The sequence below is a fragment of the Lissotriton vulgaris genome, chromosome 11, assembly GCF_964263255.1.
Source record: "Lissotriton vulgaris chromosome 11, aLisVul1.2, whole genome shotgun sequence".
NCBI classification, from domain to species: domain Eukaryota; kingdom Metazoa; phylum Chordata; class Amphibia; order Caudata; family Salamandridae; genus Lissotriton; species Lissotriton vulgaris.
Window position 1 is genome coordinate 112035537 of NC_141699.1, and position 23355 is coordinate 112058891.

At 45.7% G+C, this 23355-nt stretch overlaps 1 protein-coding gene across 2 annotated transcripts in view; it reads right to left on the reverse strand.

Moving 5' to 3' along the window:
* LIMK2 (LIM domain kinase 2) overlaps positions 1-23355 on the reverse strand; it is a 345031-nt gene that overhangs the window by 142875 nt on the left and 178801 nt on the right. For both annotated transcript variants that reach the window (XM_086942843.1, XM_086942844.1), the window contains 2 exons: positions 21067-21176; positions 11316-11504 (listed from right to left, as the gene is read on the reverse strand). In XM_086942843.1, the coding sequence (XP_086798969.1) occupies positions 11316-11504; positions 21067-21176 (299 nt within the window). The remainder of the gene's footprint in view (positions 1-11315; positions 11505-21066; positions 21177-23355) is intronic.

A 23355-nucleotide genomic window follows, 5' to 3' on the forward strand; every position in this document is an offset into this window, starting at 1 on the left:
TGGTCCATTGAAAACAATAAAGCCTACCATTCCCAATATTAAAGACTAGGGTACACTTCTGTGGGGGCAAGATAAAAACAAAACAATTTGCATGAGTAACTTTTTTAGGTTTTCCCTAGAAAGCGTATGCGCCATCTTTGCAAGGGGAAGTTCAAGTTTACCTAAGCAAAAGGAGATTACAAAAACAGTGGGTAAAATAAACAAAAATATGCTCCAATAAAGCCTAACTCCAATATTCACACAATGGTTTAACATTTTTCAAGAAGAAAAAAAAAAACACTGATTCATAAATTGTGTGATAATTCAGTCAACGTAATTCAGTCAACGACAACTCCTGCAATACTCCTGCAATATATCATGAGTAACAATAAAATGCAAGAAAGGTGGTAATGAGATATCGAAATGGAGACAAGGAATCTTACCCGTAGTTTGGCATAATATCAGTACTGGATCTAAGTAACACCCATCCACACCAGAGAACTACATTAGAATAGCTTGTTACAAGGAATTGTTCAGGTATTAATGTGATAACTAAACATCCATGGATTAACATGGATGGATGCAATTGTTGGCCAAGACAAACTTAACATAATACATTGAAAGTACAAAACTTTACACAAGAAAAAACAAACATTTATGACCTTTCTTGGATTGCAAATGAATGAATCAATGTCCAAATATAAGACAAAATGTTTCTAATCCAACGGAGCAATCAACCAAAAATAATTGACAAATTTAAATGATAGCAAAAGTAAATTCGGACTATCACAAAGCCAAAGTTTGGTTTCCTTATATTATTATGCTCCTTTATTGTGCCGACGCGTTTCGAATCCAGGGAAGTAAATACCCAGATTCTCATCAGGGCTTTCTTGATTTTCTGTACAAAATGTACAGGTTTGCTAGTTTTCCATGGGTGCAGACTGAACTAGGGCCCATAATCCACAACCACTTATATTGCAAAAAAAAAAAAAAGGGGGCCGCTTTCAGTGGAAAATGTGGTGTGTCCATGTAGCGTTTTAGGCCATTTCCGGGCACGAGCACTTGGCCTACCCACACAAGGAAGGTGTGATTTTCCATGTTGCGTTTTGGGCCATTTCCGGGCACGGGCACTAGGCCTACCCACACAAGGCAGGTACGATATTTACTGGAACACATGTAGGAACATAGAATAATAGGACATTTGTTATTATTTATTTTTTATTGCTATTTATTGTAGGACATTTGTTATTACAATTGAATTTCACTGCATATGTGTCTTCCAAATGTAAGCCAGCGTGTAAGAAAGAAGACATTTTGAGAAAAAAAAACATACCATCTGAATCACATGCCAAAATGGGTACCCACAAATTCAGAGATGTACAAATAACCACTGCTCCTAAACTCCATTTCTGGAATCAATTTCAGAAATACACAGGTTTCCTCGATACCCATTATTCAGTCTAAATATTTCACCATATGAATTGGTCTACACGCAGTAGATAATAAAAAATCATTGTAAGGTGTAGCACAGTTATTGGCTCAAGGTACCCTGGGTTCTTGGACAATTTAATCTCCCTATATGCCCACTACCAGAACAGTTTAGCGGACGTAATGGTATATTGGTTTTGTAAATCGGCCATCGTGACAAAAAGTTACAAATGAAAACAATGTCTAAAATGGTCAATTTTTTCCACTCTTTTTCAATATTCCTTTATTTCAAAAGTTATTTTTTTTTGGGAAAACCTGGCTGAAGTTACACATATGGCCCCTTGCTAAATTAATAATTTTGTCTTCTCTTCAGAAATATGTGGCTTTCTAGTCACCTATGGGTTTTACACCAGTTTCCACCACAACCTGAAATTAGGGTGAAAACACACAAAAATTGTAAAAATAGGCTATCACGTAGATAAATTTCAAAAACTGTAGCAACAAAAAAAAAAAATTTGATTCAGCTTTGCATGTTTCCTGGACCTGGGAAGACGGTAAGTTTAGCACTGCACGTCCAGCTACTTACACGCCAGCCGTGAGGGAAATGGCTTCCAAAATCAGCTCTCCTCCCTCCTGACACTCGCCGTGAGGGAAACGGCTCCAGTACCTGCCGCAAATCACCTGGTGCCACACGCAGCTGGGAAACTACATAACCCAGCTGCCCCGGGGGTCCACGCGGCAGGACTGACGCAGAACACGCGCCAGGTGGCGCCTTATCTTCAGGGAGCGCCGAAGCGCTCGGGGGCACGTCCAGCTATTTACACGCCAGCCGTGAGGGAAATGGCTTCGAAAATCAGCTCTCCTCCCTTCAGACACCCACCGTGAGGAAAACAGCTCCAGTACCTGCCGCATATCACCCGGTGCATCACGCAGCTGGGGAACTACATCACCCAGCTGCCCCGGGGGTCCACGCGGCAGGACTGACGCAACACACGTGCCAGGAAGCGCCTTATCTTCAGAGAGCGCCGAAGCGCTCAGGGGCATGTCCAGCTACTTACACGCAGCCGTGAAGGAAACGGCTTCGAAAATCAGCTCTCCTCCCTCCTGACACCCGCCGTGAGGGAAACGGCTCCAGTACCTGCCGCAAATCACCCGGTGCCACACACAGCTAGGGAACTACATCACCCAGCTGCCCCGGGGGTCCACGCGGCAGGACTGACGCAGCACACGCGCCAGGAGGCGTCTTATCTTCAGGGAACGCCTCTCGCCCCGCGAGAAGTCCGGGACAAGGGCGGGGCCATCTGTGGCCATTAGGGGCCAGAAGAGGCTGGGCACGGCCACCCCCCATAGCTGCTACAAAGGTGAGCCTATCATTAAATATGGGAAAACGTAACATTAATCCCACTTCCAGGCCTACTAAAGCCCCCTCTATTATACCTGCCTCAATCGAAAGCATGCTGGAAGATGCCTTTAACTTAGTCTCTACAGAGATAGCTAACACTGAAAGAAGAATGTCTATGGGATTGTCAAACTCGCATCGAGAACAACCAGAACCTCAGTCTATTTGTACGAATGATGTCTTGCCGCTCTCCCCAGTGGTTACAATTTTAAAAAACAGTTTTGCCGGCAATACCATCCGCTGTTTCACCAGTGGACTGTAATACAATCACCATCATAGACTCACAGCAAGATCTCACGGCCCTAACTGCTATTCCCACCCGACTCCTAGTGATAACACTGCTGGAGGGAAAAGGAAGAGAGGTCCCACTAAACCAACATTAAATAAAAGAAAACAACCACCTCGTAACAAAGGGCAACCAACTCCACAGAGTATGTGGTCCCGAAGGAAAACCACATCCAGCGGGGGACCAGACAGAGATTGTACCATCATGTGAGAGCGACACTGTCGCTGCCTCTAGAGGAAGAGAGATAAACTTTGCCTGTACACAGACTGAGCCTACAATGGGGAGTGTTCTACAGGACAAATTAAATGGGAACTTTATTGAGACCATAGTTGACTCCGTTTTTAAGCAAATGAAAAGTCAAATGGACAAACAGTTTAATATGATTTTTAAAAGATTGGATAGATTAGAAAGCCTGGTAAAAAAGGAAGATGTGAAAAGGAAAGGTGCCATTAGTATTGATCAGCTAAGGGGAGACAGATTCCTGAAAGACATGGAGGCTGTCATCAGGGGCATTATGGGGGGAAGGCCCACCTGCGGCGCATTAGGCACTAAGAGTGTAACCAGGGATAATGATACAGGGAAAAACCAGCTTCTGCCCTCACACAGTCATACTGCAGCTACACCATCCCAGATTGCTTTGCAGGCAGTAGATGGTGGGCTGATGGGAGCCCCAACGGGGGACTCCCAATCGGCCTCTGAGAAACCGGAAAAAGTAGCTTCCAAAAACGGTTCTATAGACGCTGCACGGCCCAAAAAACAACTAGGGCCAGTCCTCCATTTGCCCCCCGAAGCTTGCCCGTATGTCCTAATCCTAGCAGGTGTCCCCCCACTGAAAGATGATCAAAGTGAGTCTTGGGTTCAGCTAAAGAATAAGTGCATTGATTGGCTGTCCAGGCACAAAGGTGTTGGGATGCAGATCTCTCGGGAAATTCTGACAGTACGACGGGTAAGTTGGGTTGGTCCCACACCTAAGAATATTAATGGTGACTGTATAGTCATGAACTTTAGGAATCCCTTAACTGTAAAACATATATTAAAACTGCAACATACCCACTTTAGTCCTTCAACTGCTGTGACTCCATTACCTTTGGGTTATTTTTATAGACCTCCACAGAGATTATATAACCCAGTCACACCAATTTACCCATTATCTAACAGGTTTAGTGCCCTATCCGACCTAGAGAGTCAGAGTTGACCATCAACGGGTGCCCTTGATGCTATAGAAAGGTGCATGATCAACGACAATGGCCCCCTTGATAATAATAAACCAAGCACTACTACTATAGCTCCCATGGCCTGTGCGGGGGCAGCATCACTACGGGAATTAAATATAACTGATCCTGTCACTGTCATGGCTACCCCTACCGATAGGCTAACTATATTAAGCTGGAACATTGCTGGTCTAAAAGCAAAAATGGAATCTATAGACTGGACTGAATGGATTAATAATTTCGACATCCTAATGCTCCAGGAAACATGGTGCACCAGTAGTCTGCTTCTTGAAGGCTATATTTCCCATAATTCCTTTGTACCATGTCCGGCTGTGGGACGACCTAGTGGAGGTCTATCAATATGGGTAAAGATCACAGCAGGATGTCACACTAAAATCCTGGAGACTAATGATGAGAATTTCCAGGCCTTCATCTATTCAAGCAGGATAAAGTTGTGTCTAATTAATTTTTATAACAATGATTTTATATCACAACCGAATAATAATTTTATAAGGCTGTTCGATTTCATAGACAATATAGTGGTTGGACAAAGCTACGGTACATTAGATGGAAACATCTTGGGAGGGGACTTTAATGCCCATATTCACAAGGGTTATGCCAACACAGTTGCTCCTCTTGGCCGGATGTTACACTGTAAAAGAGGGGAGGAACTACTTAATCACTTAGCCACTCATGATTTAATCAATGTTATGGAGATAGCTAGTCGCATTACAGGCGAAGGCCCTTTGGCCACTTATATAGGGTGCAGCTGTTCTTCCACAATTGATTACGTATTTATATCCTCCCTACTTGTGGACTGTTTAATAAAGGCTGATGTTCCTAGTACTGCATATAGCGACCATAATCCCATTCTGACCACCTTTAAATCCATTAAAAGGTCGGATAAGCGACTGGAAATAGGGGCAACTAACCTGGCGGCATCAACTGACAAACTCAGGGGAAGGGGATAGACAATAAGGGGCTTTTAGCATGCATTATTAATAAGTACCCTCAATTGGTTAAAATCTGTTTATCCGGTTAACACCAAGGTCCTGAAATTATTGAGGCTTTTGCACGGCTATGTGTAGCTTTTAAAAAGGAGATTTCCAAACCAGTTATACGTCCTAAACAAGATCCTAGGTGGTTTGATAGCTCCTGCTCCAAAGCAAACTGGGAACTACGAGCAGCACTCTCAGCAGAACCACAGGATCAGCCCTGGAAAGACTACTGAGGATACACTATAAGCTCGCCACAAAAACTTGGGCTGAAGAGCTATTGAAGGACCAGTGGGAATCCCTTGCCCGCACAGCCGCACTGAAAGATGTTGCCGGGTTTTGGGGTGAGGTTAAATCTTTGAGGTCCATAGGATCAAATATCACCCCCATTAATTGTAACATAACAGGCAAAATGTGGGAAGATCATTTCACAAACATCTATGCTGCGTCTTGCGCATCAGCTAACATCATTTACCCAGTCATGGCACCTAATATTACGATAACGGAGGTAAAAGATGCCATAAATCAAAGCGCAGGCAACAAAGCACCCGGTCCTGACGGACTATCCATCAATCAAATCAAATCAGAGCCTGAATTCTGGTCACCTCTACTGTGCAACATTTTTAATAACCTGTCCCATACCCCTGCCCCGGAAACCTGGTCTAATAGCATCATTGTCCCCATCTTTAAGAAGGGTGACAGACTCAATCCTAATTGCTATCGTCCAATATCCTTAATCGACAACACCTTAAAGATTCTAGAAAGAGTCATTTTTAACTAGATTAGGTCTTGGGGGGAGGACAATAAGATTTTACATTCATGTCAGTTGGGTTTTAGAAGCAATGTGGGGACTGTGGAGCAATGTTTGAATTTAAACCTAATAATCGGCAAATACACTATAGCTAAAAAAGTTCCATTGTATCTGGGTTTTATGGATTTAAGTTCTGCTTTTGATTTTGTTAACCGTTCTTGATTATGGGTAATTCTTTTAAACTATGGATTGGATAAAGCACTTGTATATTTCCTGGCCCATTTGCACAGTGACTTGAAAGCCCGCGTTATGACAAACAATGAAGGGGAGGTTTATGGGGACATTTTAATAGGCAGTGGGGTCAGGCAAGGTTGTGTCTTGGCCCCCCTGCTTTTTATCTTGTATATAAATGAATTAAGTAACTTACTGTCCAAATTAACAAGTGATGTCCCCAACATCAATGGTACACTACTCCTTGTCCTTTTATACGTGGATGACGCTGTCCTTATGGGCCGCACACCCAATGCACTGCGCACTTTAATAAAGGGCTTTGTCTCGTATATGGCGGATCTTGGCCTGTGCACCAATTTTAATAAATCATACATAATGTCGTGCGGGCCCAAGAAACATAGCATCCAGCACATTGTGTCTGGGAGCGATACCCTAAAAAGCACTAGCACTTTCCCCTACCTAGGCCTGATGTTCTCAAATACAGGATCTTGGCAGCCTCATGTGGCGCATGGGAGTAATAAACTGGGTAAGGCAATAAATTCTATAATCAGCCTTTGACAGCCTAAACGTGCTGAGGTAGTAATTCCGCTACTACAAATCTATAGAACTCAATGCCTACCTACGGCAACCTATGGCGCAGAGGTGTGGGGGTACTCAAATAGCGCCAATATACAGAATGAAGAGAATAGATTTTGTATAAAAGCCTTGGGGGCGTGCATCTCAGCACCCACTTACGTTTGTCATAGGGAGCTGAATCTTTTTTACGTGGAGGATTTCATTAGGTCAAGGCCGGCATTATTTTGGTTAAAAATATGGCGGAATCCGGCCGCTCATTTGACCCAAGAAATAATTACGGATTGTTCCAGGTGCGACAAGGCAAATCACATACCTTGGCTAGGGGCAGTAAAAAGAAGACTGGCAAGTGTGGACATGGAGTATTTATTTTCCCCTGCCATAGTTACTGATCAATCACAACATAAGTTAGTAGGAGGGGCATTGTATAACTTATATCAGAAAGAAAGAGAAAGGTCTGAGTTTCAAAAACCGGCCATTATAAGATAAATCCCCCTTTTGGCACAGTGTGGCAGGCATAACAACATGCCGCAGGGATACCTCAGAAAAAACCTGGGGAGGTGGAACCGAAATTTGCTCTTTCGTCTTAGGGATGGGAGTATTAAATATTCCTGATCATTCCCATTGGGCTTTAATAAAAACCTGGGAAATTTGCAATGCCCCTGTAACCTAGGGTGTAAACAAACCTTGTTACACTTTTTGTTCTTTTGCGGTTTTTATGCTAGATACACAAAACATTATCTAATTCCCACTTTAAAGAGCATGCTGTGGTGGACTTTAATCTAGCATTTAATGAATTACTGTTGTTGAACTGTGATGAAATGATTTTTAGAGTAGGTTGCTTTCTCCAATCTGCGATACGTTCTCGAGCAACTATGGAAATGCCCTGATAAATTTGGATCATTTGCACATTACTGCGGTTTTAAATAAGAGCTTGCACATTTATTTATTGCATATTTACACTATGCAGCAGCCCCCACTGTTGATTTGATGATACGTATCATAAATGTTTGTTATATAAAGTTTGCACTAAAGTTAATTAGTTTACTCTGTGCCTACATCTAATGAACCCCAGCCTAGATTATAAAGTATGATGTATTTTTATACATGTTTTTTAACGGATTGCTCCCATCTAATATAGACTGTTAGGCTACCATTGTACTGATCGGCTGGGTTTTTAAATTGCTTTTAAAATGTTTTAAATTGTTTATAAAGAAATTGTCGTGATGAATATGTACTTTTATGGATGTTTTTTATGTCCGAATAAAGAGCCCTTTGACTTTGACAGCGAACCTTTTTATTGATGCCATTTTTTGGGAGGGTAAAACCAAGACACTTTTCTTGCAGTGCAATTTGATTCAAACTTCACATGGAAGCATCACTTTAAGGAACAAACAAATAAGTCTATGGACGTTCTAGTTCTATCAATCGATTTTCAAGGAAATTTGCAGGCAGGGCAATTGACCTATTTAATATGGCAATAACAAAAGCTTCCCGAATACTTCCATACAGCAGAGAGGTTTATAAACAACAAACACTAAAACTAGAGAAGGATAAAATGAAAACTTCAGTCAGAGTTGAATCCAAGATCAGCTACACCGCATTGAGGTACAAGACTTGAAATTGGTAAAACCTCAATGACCGCTTTAAATGAGGTGAATAAATAAACTTTTAGCAATTGCATCATCCCCAAGACAGAATCACAAACTTTATTAATCGAGAAGTAACTCACTTTGCAGGAAACTCATTATACTTAAAGAGTCGGGATATAACTGCACAGATTAGCATAAATCAACTACCTTCCTTGAAGTCCCTTCACACACACACACACACACACACACACACACACACGCACACACACGCACACGCACACATGCGAAAAAACAGCAGTTAGACAGTGCCATTTCAAGGAAGATATGTAACTTGAGAGTACAGAATTCGATAGATACACCTATGCAATAAACAACAAATGTATTTGGTTTCTGCTCTCGAATCACAAATGAAATTTTTTTTTACGATTATATTTATTATATATTCCAACTTGAAGGTGCTAGGAATGCAAGAGATCAAAAACAACAAACTATGTCAGGTATGTGGTTCAATCGATGAAACAACTGAGTACACGATTTGCCTAAGCCCCAATTTATTAGACCCAAGAAAGAAGTACTTACTACCTATATATCAACCTCTAAAAGCTAGAACTCTACGGAGGCTCTATCTTCCAGCTTCTCCGGCACAAATGCTACATAAATCAGTTCCACACTGCTATTTTTAAAATGAGGGTATAGTACGTTAACATAATGATATTATTATATTAACATTACAGGTTGACACATTTGAAAGTTAACTTGTACAAGCATGAGGGAGGAGATACTTTGCTACACGAGAATACTGTGCTAAATGCTGCTTCTGACAGCTCTTCCTGTGATCTTTTCCTTAGAAGGAAGTGATTAGCTAAACATTCATGTGCCTTGTATCGGGCTGGGTGACTCTGTCCCTCATTGAAGCACATATTTGCTGCTTCAGTCATGCCCTACGTAGTGTGTTCCCCAAAGCAGGTAGTGAACCTGCCAAACAATAAGCAAAAGGTTCAATGATGTTGCAGTCTGGCTGACATCAATTTGGGATCATCTGTCTGCTAAGGATAATTATATCCTACAGAGGATCTATTCTAATGATTTTAGTTGCATCATCTGTGAATGAGCTCAATGGAGGCCTGGTTTGAGGTGTCACAGAACCACTAAATCCTTAACCATAACAGCTTGAGTTTGAGCCAAGGTATAAGCAGTGTGACTTCTTCTTTTACCTATCAATGTTTATATCTGGTTTGCCCCGATTGCTAGCCTTCTCATAGTTAAGTGACAGGATGTGCTTTCCAAGATGTTTTATTCAACTTGAATTAGGTTCTAAATAGAGTCGGAAAATTAAGGCTGGTGTTGAGTGGAGACTTCCACATGTCCATGGGTAACAAAGGAAAAACAGTGTACCTACAGACCAGCCTCCGTGCAGGAATACTGAGGGAGTGAGGACCAATCAGATCGACTACGGTCATCCTACCAGAAGACATTTTTTGCTATTAGTTTTAAAGAAACTTGATCGGTAGAACACACTGTGTCCCGATGTCTCAAGATATTTCCTGGTAGCTATGTGGCAAGAAATACTGCATGTGGTCTTTTAAGAGCTAATATGCATCCTCTTTACTCAACCACCAAACACCATAATGACCCATTCCATCCTACTTGGCTGTCTGGTGTTGGATTCTTAGTCACGGATGCACAGTGATCTGCCATGTTAAAAGATTTTCATTTATTCTGATTCAGTTACTTCTAGACTGCAGGTTCACTCATTTTAATTATGTGGGCTCTTTGCCATCTTGTGATGGGACCGGTAGATGTTTCCATAACTGTTAATTTGGAGCTTGCATGTCCAGTACTAGTACTGTGGCTGCTCATTATATGCAACCAAACCTCTTACACCAGCATTTGTAAGAACTGCTAGAGGAACCAATTAGAATTCTGAGTTTAGTCTTCAACAGTAAGATGTAGATAATCTTATTCTCAATGGTAGATTTCACAGGGAGTACAATGAGAGGAGGAGAATGCAGCCGAAGTATTGGGTGTTTCATGCCTAAAACAAAGAGATTTTCCAAACCTTCCTGCACATATTTTGCACTGTTTAACAGTACGGGTACAAGGGCTCATCCACACAGACTGTGTAAAGAAGTCCAAGCGTGACCTACACTAAAGTTTTCACTGACAAATGCTTGGAGAAGACAACTGAAGCAGCCTCAGGTCAGCCAGAGTGGGTGCAGACATCAGAAAAATGGCCATCCCATGCAATGTATAGAAATCATTGCCATCAACAGATGCTCTACAAAATGCAGACCTGGCTTTAAGTGAGGTCTGCATACACAAAAGTTGTGGGCATGTCCTCAGTAAACAAAAGCATGCGGGCAGGCAGGTTAGAAAATATTTAGTGTGTATGTGGAATGTAGTAACGAAACTTGTTGAACAACTAGGGAACAAATGTAGAATCAGTCATATGCACAAATCATGTCCAGATGGTTCTGAGGTTCTCAAAGCGTGAATCTCATTCATGCGCCTAGTGGAAGTAATAGTGTCAGCAAAAGAAGTCTATCCGGAACAACCCTTATGTTGCAAGAGGCCATGGACTTGAAGAGTTTGTGCGTTCATCATGCCATAAACAGGTACAAATTCCTACTCAAAGCAAGATGCATCACAGGAAGAAATGAGTGCAGGTTGGTCAGATGCAGTTTCATGAACTACAAAAACAATGGAGAAGGGTCCATCTAGCCTGGTTCTGTAAGTGCCAAATCACTACAAGATATGTCTTACTGGTGTCTACCCAAATGCCATAGTTACTTAAGCTCCATCAGAACTACATGCATTCCCAACACACTAACCATTTAGGAAAGAGATCCCAGCAGTAGAATAATACTCACTCTTTCACCTGAACTCCAGTGCTGTTGCTGGACGAGGCTCCTTCGACAGATACTGAAAAGCCTCTATTGCCATTGGTCGCGGCAGGGATGGAGACCAGAGTAAGTGTGTACGGAAGCTGCTCATGCGGTGGGTTAGTGGACAGACGCTCGAACGTTGGTGCAAGAATTAACAGATTGTGGCATTTCCCACTGTGAAGACAAAGGAAAATATCCTTGGAGCTCAATCTTTGAGCGTAACATCACAGTCAATTAATAAGGGATTTGCATGTCTACACAGCCCTGATCGTACAAGTCCCCCTCAACCAAGAAGCATAGCTGCTAAAGTATTAAAATGCCATTTTAGGAGTTTTCCAATATGCAGTGTAAGAAAATGTTACCTACCTGCAATACTGGTTTTCAAACATAAAAACATTCTTTGAAGGACTTGCAATCTAAAAGGTGTCTTGGCGTAATGCAAAGGATCCAAGAATACTTTTTCAGCATCACTGCCCGTTTTACTCTATGGTGTCACTGGCATATTTATAAGTTTCTATTTCAAATTCCCTTGTGTAAAAGGAACAAGGATAAACCAGGAATGCTCCACAAAGATTAAGGTAGTAGAGCTTGAAACAGCCCATGCAAGAAACTCATGTTTCGAAGAAATAACACACGTGTATTCTTCAGCACACAATTTTTTGTAAAATGTGCAATATTTTACAACCTACAGAAAGAAACGATAAAGAAAGGCTGAGGAGGGTCTATAATGGATGAACATGTCATTTTAATGTTTTTGGGTGCTTTCCTGGTCCATTCTGGCGGGACGGTTATTGCTGTTAGGAGGAGTAACATTTTCGAAGTGAACATTCTAAACTGTATCCTGTTGCCAGACACATCTCTCCTATTGACAGATACTTCATTTACATACAAATGAGTCTGGATTTCAAAAAGCTTTTTTTGGCTGTTCAAGTCACATTTACTGGTCATACTAGGCTGGTTTGGCTCATTTATGTAAGATGACTCCTTACAGGACAACCAGGCTTTGAGTCCCGGTGCCTCTTCACATCAGTGTGATAAGTTCTGGAACACTATTATACTATCTGGTAACAAACCTCATGTCATCTTCCTGGTGTGGCAGCATCTCTTTAATGTCACATATGCTGTGCCAACAACACTAGTTTTCTTGCTTCTCCCCTTGGCCTGGACTCTTGAAGCATCAGACCAGGATTTAAATGTTGTAATGCGTAGAATTTGCTTTTTTCGCTCCAATTTCCAAGGAGAACTGGATAGCTACAGCAAAATGCTCCATGTTCTGCATGCACAGTTAATTCAGTGTGGACCCCTTAATGACCACTGTTTGCCCACTGGTGTTTGTTGTCTTAGGAATCGTCAATTCACAATGGCGGATGTAGTCAGCTGCAGAATATGAGTTTGCTCAGACAGTCATAAAGGTACATCCTTCCTCCGATTCAGCTAGCATTGCCACATGGGATAATATTTAATGTAGGAACCACAAAGCCATAGTGGTCTCCATTTCTTAACCTCTGCTTTCCATCCTTTTACCACCTTGTTTCTAGTAAAATGGATTGTAATCTAAAGGAAAGGTCAGCATTTGTGGCTGTATTAACCTCCAGGTACCTTCAGATTTTAAAGCTAAATACCAACCAGAAGTGCGGACTAATGTTGTGCATCGTGCTAGAGCTTTTTGCGCGCACAGGCAGGCCCCCAGATTACTCAAGTTGTTTAGGTTATTCACGTTCAAGGTTTGTTTGTTTTTGGAGATTGTTGAATATACCACTGAAGACTTTCATAAGCTTTGTTAAGATAAAGGCTGGAACACATGAGAATGCAGAAGGAACATGAAAACTCCTTTGCCTTTGGAATGCTTGCATGGAGAGTGGCCAATTCCAGTAAGTTTCCTTGGTGCAGAGGATAGGCCTCTCGGAACCTTCTAGTGTGTTTTAAGATTATAAAGCTGAGGCTTGCTGACTTGGAAACCAGGATTTGAGCCTGAACGGTGGACGCATCTTCAGTGCAGGAATCTGGTTGCGGAGTCTCCTGACCCCGGCTGTGAATCTCCCAGTCTGGAGTGGGCCAGGATGAAGTTTTCACCACGTGATGAGTTTTATTTTTGATTGTTAACATTGTGATGCGTAACTGTCAGTGTGCACATTCAGCATACAGTGGCTAGAACAGTCATGTTGATGTGTGAATCTCTGTGTGCAACTTCAGTTTCCAGTGGCTATAATCATATGAGATGTTTTCTTTGAGTATTGACTTTGTGATGTGTGAGTGTCTGTGTGCACATCCACGTTAAACATCTGATGTATTTGGTGTATATATCCTTCTGAATTCTTGCAGAACGTCCAGTATGATCTACTTGTGTTTCATTCCACATTATCCATGCATTTAACAGTTGCATTTGCCAAGTGTTTAATTATTGCTTGCACATATTTTATAAACATATATACACACATATACACACACATTTGAATGTTGTTCATTTGACATCTGGGAAAGCCTTTCCGTTAGAGAGCATTGCATAAATAACATCCCTAGCCTTATTCTGAAAATAGTCTTTGATGTGCGTCATTTTATAAAGTGAAATCCCTTTCCAGGTGGTGTTGTCTTTATTGCTTTGTCATGTTTGAGGCTCCTTGTGGGAGAGAGGTATTCTCCATTATCTGGGAGTGCGAAGCAATACAGTCGGCGGTGGCGGCGGTTTCTACTCCATGTCAACCCTGGCCGAGAAAAAACAAAGGGCGCCATAGAGGGCCCCCTGTGCTTCATCCCCTTGTGGAGGACTTTTTTAATGGCAGCCTTTGAAAGAGGTACCGCCCTGGGATCGCCACGCCACCCGGCAGACTACTTTAAAGTTGTAATTGGGTGGACGGCGACGAGTCTCGTGGTGCAGGGGCATGTCAATGGAATATCACCCGCCCCAGCACCGCCGAAAGTCATAAATCGGGCCCTTGGTTCTGCGAAAATTACTGTCTTCTCGCATTTCAAACTGTAAATACATGCAACGTAATACGAACATGTGATATAATTTGATACGGTGAACATAAGTAAAGCAAATATGTAAAGCAACCTGATCGTGGGCTGAATGGTACAATTCCACATGCACCACCACAATGCCTGCAAAACATGTTTTAGTTTATCCTGGTCTCAACCAAAATGGATTCACAAGAGGTCTATCCATAGCACCTCGTATTAGAGATGCTACTACCACATAAATATCTTCACTGTAAAATGGTTGGTCTGGGCTCCACCAAATATTATGTGTTTTCATTCTGTGTCGTTCACTCACCAATGTTTTTTTATTCATCATTAGCAAAGAACGTGTTTGTTTTCTCACATCGGGCTGCACAAGCAGTGCAGTTACAGCACTACCTGTCCTACTGGTTTGTTAAATTCAGGTGCTCAAACAGTAATGTTGAAATCAGCATTAGTGCAGTAACGTCAAATACAGAATACTTGGGGGGCGTGGCTAGCAGCCGATGATGGCAGCAGCAACCTAGAGAGGCTCCCGTAGCGCGGCGGCTTCCCGCATCAATCCGCATGCCTATCCGCTCAATAATCAACCCAGAAGGGGTGTCCTGGGTTCGGTGACCGAACGACGGCTGCAGGAGAAATTTGGGAGCGTTCCCGCCCCGGGAAGAGGAAGAAGGAACTACTTCGACTCATCACAGAAGTGCGGCCTGGTGGCGCGAGTGCAGCCGCGGTGGTTGAGTCGAGTTCTATCCGGGCGGAAGTGGACCTTCATCGGCGCGGCCGACCGGAAGTGCCTGCTGCGACCACAGATCGACACCAGCGGACCTCCGGACTGGCGGGTCCCTCTTGAACACTCAACTTCTAGCTCTACCTCTCCGGCGACAAGGCGGAGCAGTGGATTACGGCGGCGAACTGCCACAACTGAAGTTCGAAAATCACTGCCTAGTCGCCGCCATCTTGCACCTCGTCTGCCAGTGCTGATGCAGACTCACTGCCGAAGGGTCTAAAACGCCATTAGTGGTTTACAAACTGTGCCTGGCGTGACTATCCGTCAAGACGCCTTGGCGCCACTGGACAAAGGCGGCCTGCTTACCCTTCTACCGAGAGTGCCCCGACGTCGAGCCAAAATGGCGGGGAAGGGACTCCGACAAACCGCCGCTCAGGCGAAGCTCGACAAATTCGCCTACGACAAACAGGCACTTTCCCAGTCGGAGCAGCGCAAATCTCTGGGCAAAGGTGCAGACAGTGACGGGGCTAAAAAGGCTACCCTGGATGATGTCCTACACGCCCTGGAGCAGGTTCAGGCAACGGTGGGCGCAACTGCTACCGAGGTGACCCTGATACGAGCTGACCTCCAAAAGATGAGCGAAAGAGTAAAACAGGTGGAGGTGGTAGCCAAATCGCTGGTGGAAGATGTCTCGGATCTACAGGTAGCGATGGAAAAGTTGCAGGCTGATAATAAACTCCTGAAAGACAAGCTGGACGATCACGAGGGGCGCTCCAGGCGGAACAACGTCCGCATTTTGGGGGTCCCGGAATCTGAAACTAAAGGGGCCATGGACTTGTACGTGGAGGATTTGATCAAAAATCAGCTAGCCCCCAAGGGGCTCTCCAACTTTTTTACTGTAGAACGAGCCCATAGGGTACCCGGTGGAACACCTAAGCCGGGGGCTCTCCCTCGTCCTATCCTGGCGAGACTCTTCAACTTCAGGGATCGAGACACGATCCTCCAAGCGGCCAGGGTGGCACCACCTATCCAGATCCAAAACTCACGCGTTTCCTTTTTTCCGGATTACACAGCGGAGGTCACGAGAAGGAGGAGAACTTTTCTGGAGGTGAAGAAAACACTCCGCGAACAGGAATTGCCTTACTCCATGCTGTACCCGGCCCGGCTACGAGTGGTGGCCGACAAGAAGGTCTGGTTTTTTGACTCTCCTGAGACGGCAAGGGACTGGCTGGAGGGATGGCGCACAGTGGATCGCACGTCTGGCCAACAACGCAACAGGCCCCAGAACGACAGCCGGCCCGGCTCACAGACATCGGCTAGAAGGAGTGCGAGTGCATCGCCAACGCAAGACCTATCGGGGCTGCCGGGGGCGACTGAGATTCACAGGCCGCAAAATGGTTAGACTCTGACTTCCTCACACAATGGTTGCTTAACCACGTCGTTATTGGACACCGGCCTGGACGTCCCGAGGGCAGCAAGGGGGCCGCCTGCTTTGGGGGACACTCTCCCCCGACGCGCAAGTACTCTGTTTGTGGGATGGATTAAGGGCTCTGCTAAGTTGGGGTGGCGGGCAGTTGAGGGTCCGTTAAGCAGGGAGGCAGGGTGGGAAGGGGTGGGGAGGGGTTGGTTCTTTTTCATGGGAAATTCACTAAGTCGATCAAGAACTGTAAAGTGTGTTACTACTAAAATTGTGTTATTGCAGGTGCGAATGATTCCTTCTGGACGTTTTGTGTGTTGGGTGATTGAAGATGGCGGATGAACGACTCAATGCCGTGGGGCTGGATGGGGCGCGGACTAGTGGCTCCGCCCTCCGAATACTTTCCTGGAACGTGCGGGGCCTAGGAGACAAGGTGAAACGTGGCCTAGTTCTGTCTGAGCTAAAGCGCCATAAACCAGACATAGCACTCTTGCAAGAAACTCATTTGGTGGGAGGGGCTACCAAGGCCTTGGACAGGAGAGGGTATAGGATGATTGTACATTCGGAATTTTCAGCTGGTTCACGGGGCACGGGTGTCCTGATTAAAAAATCCTCACACTTCATCACACTGAGTACTAAAGCCGATAATCAGGGGTGTTTTGCGGCGGTGGTCGGGTAGTGGGACGGTCGACCGTTGACGGTGGTCTCGGTGTATGTTCCGCCGTCCCTACATTCAGTGATGCTACCAGCCCTGGGTGACTTCTTGTTATCTCTCCCGGACAGTGATGTGATCTTAGGAGGGGACTTTAATGCAGCTGCGGACCCGCAGCTTGACAGGTTTCCGGTAGCTGCTTTGCCGGGGGGACCCTCCCGGTTTCAGCGATTCCTAGAGGCACTGGGACTGATAGATATTTGGCGTCATGTTCACCCTCTGGTCAGACAATACACGTTCCACTCCACAGTCCATAACAGTCTCTCCCGCATTGATTATTTCTTAGCGTTGGGGGAGGGAATACAGCGAGTAGACACAGTAGACATACACCGAGGCATTTCAGATCACTCTCCGTTAACCCTCACCATTTCCACCCAGACAAAGTCTCGTCGCCGCATATACCCTATTCAGGCCTCTTACCTTAAAGTCCCGAAAATCAGGAGGGCTCTTCAAAGGGCCACGGAGCAATACTTTGTTGAGAACGAATTGACTCTGGCATCCGCCGAGGTTCTCTGGGAGGCCTATAAAACAGTGTTGAGGGGACAGGCTATAAGCTCCATATCGGCGCATAGGAAGGAACAGGCAGCTGAGCACTCTGCTCTCGAGCTCCAACTGCGCGCAGCCACAACCACGCACGAAGCTGACCCCACAGAGGACACAGCACACAATTTTGCACTCCAACAGCGACTATACACGGACCATGCACGCCTCACAGTACAGGGACATATTACTGAGACACAGAATCGGGTGTATGATGTAGGTGACAAGGCGGGAAAGATGTTAGCCTGGCTTGATAAGAGAGGGGGTAGCTCCAAGGGGATCTAGCAGGTGAAGGATGGGAATGGTACGATGCTGACTGACCCCGAACAGGTAGTGGAGGCGCTGGCGACCCACTTCGAAAAGGTGTATACTCCCGAAAGGGAGGTGACCGCGATTATGGCCCAGTGTGCGCTGAGCGACATAGATATCCCGACACTGCAACCGGAGGCTATGGCCGACCTGGATGCGGCACTGACCACCGACGAACTACGGATAGCCATAGGGGCGCTCAAACCCGGAAAAGCACTTGGTCCGAACGGCATTCCGGTCGAATGGTACCAGGCGCGCTCTGAGGACCTTTGTCCTTATCTACTTAAGATGTATGAAGAATGTCGCAAGAGGGGGCAGCTCCCACTGGACCAGCGAACAGCCACGATCGTGGCTATACCAAAGCCCGGCAAGCCTCAGGAAGAATGCTCATCCTACCGCCCCATCTCCCTGCTGAATGCAGAAAGTAAAATCTTGGCGAAGCTCCTGGCCAACCGACTGCTGGCTCACCTGCCTGATCTTATCCACCCAGATCAATCGGGGTTCATGCCTCATAGAAACACTGCACTTAATCTTCGTAGGGTTCATGGGGTGTTGGCGAGGGCAGACCAACTTAGTGATAGTGCAGTTATATTGGCCCTGGACGCGAAGATGGCTTTCGACTTGGTGGAGTGGGTCTACCTTTTCGAAGTACTGTCTCACATGGGCTTTGGCCCGAACTTCATATCTTGGATAAAGCTACTCTACGCGGCACCAGTGGCACACGTAGTTGCGAATGGCCACATTTCACGCACGTTTCCACTTGGAAGGGGCACCCGGCAGGGTTGCCCTCTGTCTCCCCTGCTCTTCGCACTCACCCTGGAACCTCTGGCTATTCGCATAAGACAAACTCCCTTGCTCAAGGGAATTCAATGGAAGGAGGGATGGGAAGACCGCTTGTCCCTCTATGCGGACAACATGCTGGTGTATCTGACGGATCCCGAGCGTGGAGTTCCGGCCCTTCTGCACTTATGCGACGAGCATGGCAAGGTTTCTGGTTACACCATAAATTGGAACAAGTCGGAGATGTACGTGTTGGCGGGTCAAACCCCGACACTCGGGCCAGACTGCCCTCTGAGACTGGCTGATTCCTCCTTTAAATACTTGGGCATCCATGTCACGGGGGACCCATTTGAATACAAGAGACTGAACTTGATACCACCGCTGGAGCGTCTCAAGCAGGACGCCAACTTTTGGGCAGGGTTGCCATTAACAATGCTGGGGAAAGCAGTGTTGTACAAAATGAAATCGCTGCCCCGCTTTCTGTACATCCTAGATAACACACCATTCCCGGTGGCAGCTGGATATTTCAGGAAGGTTGCAGCGGTGGTTTCCAGGCTGTTGTGGGGCAATCGGCCGGCGCGCATAGCTCAAGCTAAACTTTGCAGAGGCTGGTATGATGGGGGCATTGCACTTCCGAACTTGCACCTGTACTACTGGGCAGAACAACTTAGGCCCATTAATCAGTGGCTACACGCCCCACAGTCTGACCCGGCATTCCAAGCAGACAGGGCGCAGTTGGGCATCAATAACATACTTGCCCCACTTTATGATCGGAGAAAGTTGAGACTGCTCATAGGACCCACTAAACTCACTGTGGAAACCTGGCACGTGGCGACAGCTGCGCTAGGATGGAAGGGTAAAATCACCAAACTCACCCCGCTCTGGGACGCACGCGCTTTGGGCAATTTGAGAACCAGCAAGGGGTTTTCCCACTGGGACTCCATCGGCATCTCCACAGTGGGGGACATGTGGGAGCGGGGGGATGTTATTTCTTTCACCCGCCTGAGAGAAATATTTGACCTTGGGCCGCACGAATCATATCGATACGTGCAGATTCGCCATGCACTGCTCTCGGCCATCCCTTCCGGATCGACTCTCCCTGAGTCCTCCCCGCTGGAGGATCGCCTCCTGACCGACTTCATGGTGGAGAGAGCAACTTCCTTGACGTACCGTAAGCTCCTAAACAATTCGCCAGATCCTCTGGCTCCCCTCAAGGAAAGATGGGAACAGGAGGTAGGCGCCCTAGATGAGTAAGAGTGGAATGAGGCTCTGGCTTCCCCGAAAGAGGTGGGCATATCGGCTAGGATGAGGCTAGTCCAGCTAAAGGTCCTTCACAGGGTATATTACACGAGGACACTGCTACACCGCATCCACAGAACACCACACCCATTTTGCTTGCGTGGCTGCAGGGATGAAGGCACCTTCTTTCACACGTTTTGGGAATGCCCACGCATACAAAATTATTGGCGACAAATACTGCGTACTGTATCCCAGGTGCTAGAGATCTCGGTTCTCCCGGAGCCAAGGCGGTGTCTCCTTAACATATGGGAACCGACAGATCTGTTCCGGCATGGTCGACTCTGGGTGACACTGGGAATGATGGTAGCGAAGCGGGACATTGCGCAGCGTTGGGGGGCGACGGACCTTCCAACAACGTCACAGTGGTGCATGAATATGGACAGAACAATGGTAACTGAAAGGGCGGTGTACTTGAGTCGGGCTTGTCCAGGCAAGTGGAATAAGGTGTGGTCCCCATGGAATGTATACCGAGGCGACATCTGCGATCCACTGCCAGAAGACGATCCGCTGGACTCAGATGATGAGGGGGGGATGGAGTGAGGGGGAGCGGTTGAGGTAGAGGGACCTTCGGGAGGGAAGTGGGGGGGTGGTGGTTTCTACACATTCCACATTGGTTCCTAGATAATACACGGCACCTTATCCTGTCCTGGGGAATCTTCCTACAGCTATCCTGCAATGTTATTTATCAATGATCGCACTGTGATTTCCTGCTGTTCTTTTGTTTCCTTTTTTATTTTTCTTCAAAAAATGGAAAACGAAAACCTCATTTACTTTGTATGAAACGTGTACTAGTGACCTTCATTTATTTCTGTGGCGAGCCTTTCATTACAGTGGCTTCTTTACCACATGGACTTTAATTCCACAAGGCTGTCATTGCTATCTTTTTCCATTTAGCGGCCGGCCCCTCGGGGTTGTAGGCGACGTGCTGTGTAACTGTAAGAAGGTACAATAAAGGTTTAAAAAAAAAACAGAATACTTCTGCAAGTTTCACTCTTACCAGTAGAGTGTAGAGCGTTTTACTAGAGCGTACGTCTCACCATCTTCTATGATTACCTTACAGCTCATACAAGCAAAGCACTCAGGGTGATACTTGTAGTCTCCAGCAACCTGTGAAGACAGAAGATGAGAATGAGTAGAGTGGGGTGACACACCAGCAGAGGGCACAGATGTTACTGGCGTAAAGTTGCCAGTGAATAAACTACAAGGCTTTATCTGCAGAGTCTTTCTCCTGCCACACATTTTTATACCCTCCAGCTTCCCATCCTTTCTGGGAGTCATGAATAAAAATAGAGATCTAGAGTGTAACATTCATCTAACGGCTTCATCGCTATCCACAATTCATCCAAATTAAAAAATAGAAAATCACTAACATTTATGCGTCCCTGAAGACATTCAGATATTGTTCAATAACATATGCATTGAAAGAGGACAAAAGAACTCAAAAGGAGTGTAGGAAATCTGCTTTTTCTGTGTGCTCACCCCGTATTTCTAACCTTTAGAGGAACCCTATTTATTTGGTGGTTTTAGAAGCCTGTGCACTTTACCCCCGCTAAACAGTACTGAAGAGCCTGTGCACCCTCTTTCAAAATGGTGAAATTGCCATAAACCTAATTGGCATATTTAACTTACCAAAAAGTCCCCACTGTGTCATGCACTACAGTGACAGCGCAAACATGACTGCAGGCCAGCATTTGTAGTTTGGCCTTTTAAATATGTATAAGTCAACCTTATGTAGGCCTTTTGGCCCCTAAAGCAAGGTGCATGGTATTTATTATTATTTTTTTAAATTTTTGGCGAACCTTTATTGTTCTTTCAAACAAGTACAGGCAGAGGCCTACAACCACCCTGGCCGGCCACTAAATAAGTCATGAGTACCGCAAATCAATTACAAGAAAACAAGGCAACACGATGTCAGGAGTTCTAACAAAGGTTCAGGATATAGCATGTGTTCAGGTGTGCTTGTAGCCAATCAGGATCAAAGACGGTTCATTTTATAATATCAAAGTAACAGGATCAATGCCATACGATCATACCTGGTCCTACCAGTAGCAAACATAAAGCGGAAGGTCAACAAGCAATGCAATCACAGTAGGAGTGATGGAGATGAAGTATACAATCAGGATAAACGTCAACACAATCACGTATCAGAGCAAATCAGCGCCCCATCCCTCGAAGCTGGATACACTGCAAGACCCACAGGAGACTATAACACCACCACAGAAAAGAGAAAAAAAGGCCAATAGAACCAATGAGGAAACAAAAGAAATTAAAAGAAGAAAAGAACCCCCTCCCCCACCCCGCAACCCTGCAGAAGGCCAAGGCCTACCCCCCCCCCCAGCAGTGTGCCTGTCGCCCTAAATAAGAGACCCGAAATATAGCAATAAGAGAAGTAATGAAGACGGAGGAGGAGAAAAAAATCACTATAAGAGCTCCCAGCCACCGACCCCCCCAGAGCCCCGGACTGTCAAACCTACACAGAAGTAGAAAAGGAAATGGGAGAAAAGGAATCGTGGAGGAGAGCCGTCAAACAGGCTCTCGGCCTCTCCCTCCTGCAAACTACAAGCCTCCCCCGGTAGTCATCAATCTCGGGAATAATAGTCAATTAACATATAGTAATGCAAATCGTAATTTGCCACATGACGCTAGTCGTTATACTCGCTATAATGCGTGTCCCACTTTGTCACCAGCCAAACAAACACCAGAAAGCACCCAAACATCCTCAGCCCTGGCCCGTGCGATCAAGTGTACATACAGAGTTCAGCTGGCCAGCCGCCATTTTAGGTGGTTTGGGAGACCAGGGTGACCAGGATAATCCGTTGGACTGCCCATCAAAGCCGGCTGGAAACAACAGTGTGTAGTCAAAGTCAGTGCGGGAAAGTTCCATGCACGACCGTAAGTCCCCAATGCCTGTTATCTGGCTCAGTAATACCAATTACGGGAGAAGAGGGAGGGCCACCCGATCGATCCACAGCTGAAATGTCGGAAGCAGCATCCGGAGCCGAATCTCCACCCACGGTGCAGGTCCAAAACCCCCGGACCCCTCCTTACCGGCAGCAATCAGCCCAGTAGCTGTTGTGTGGTCCTGGTCCTCCAGCATCACCATGTCCGCCGGAGCAATCAATACACTCCGCTCGGGTGCAGGGTGTGGCCCAGTGCCCTGCACCTGAGAACAATCCCGTATAGCGCGTCCCGCAACATGAGTCATGGCGTCCAATCTTCTCCCCAGGTCGCGGGCGGTGCAATCCAGGGCAACATGTAGGGCATCAAGAGCCGCCATAACATCCCC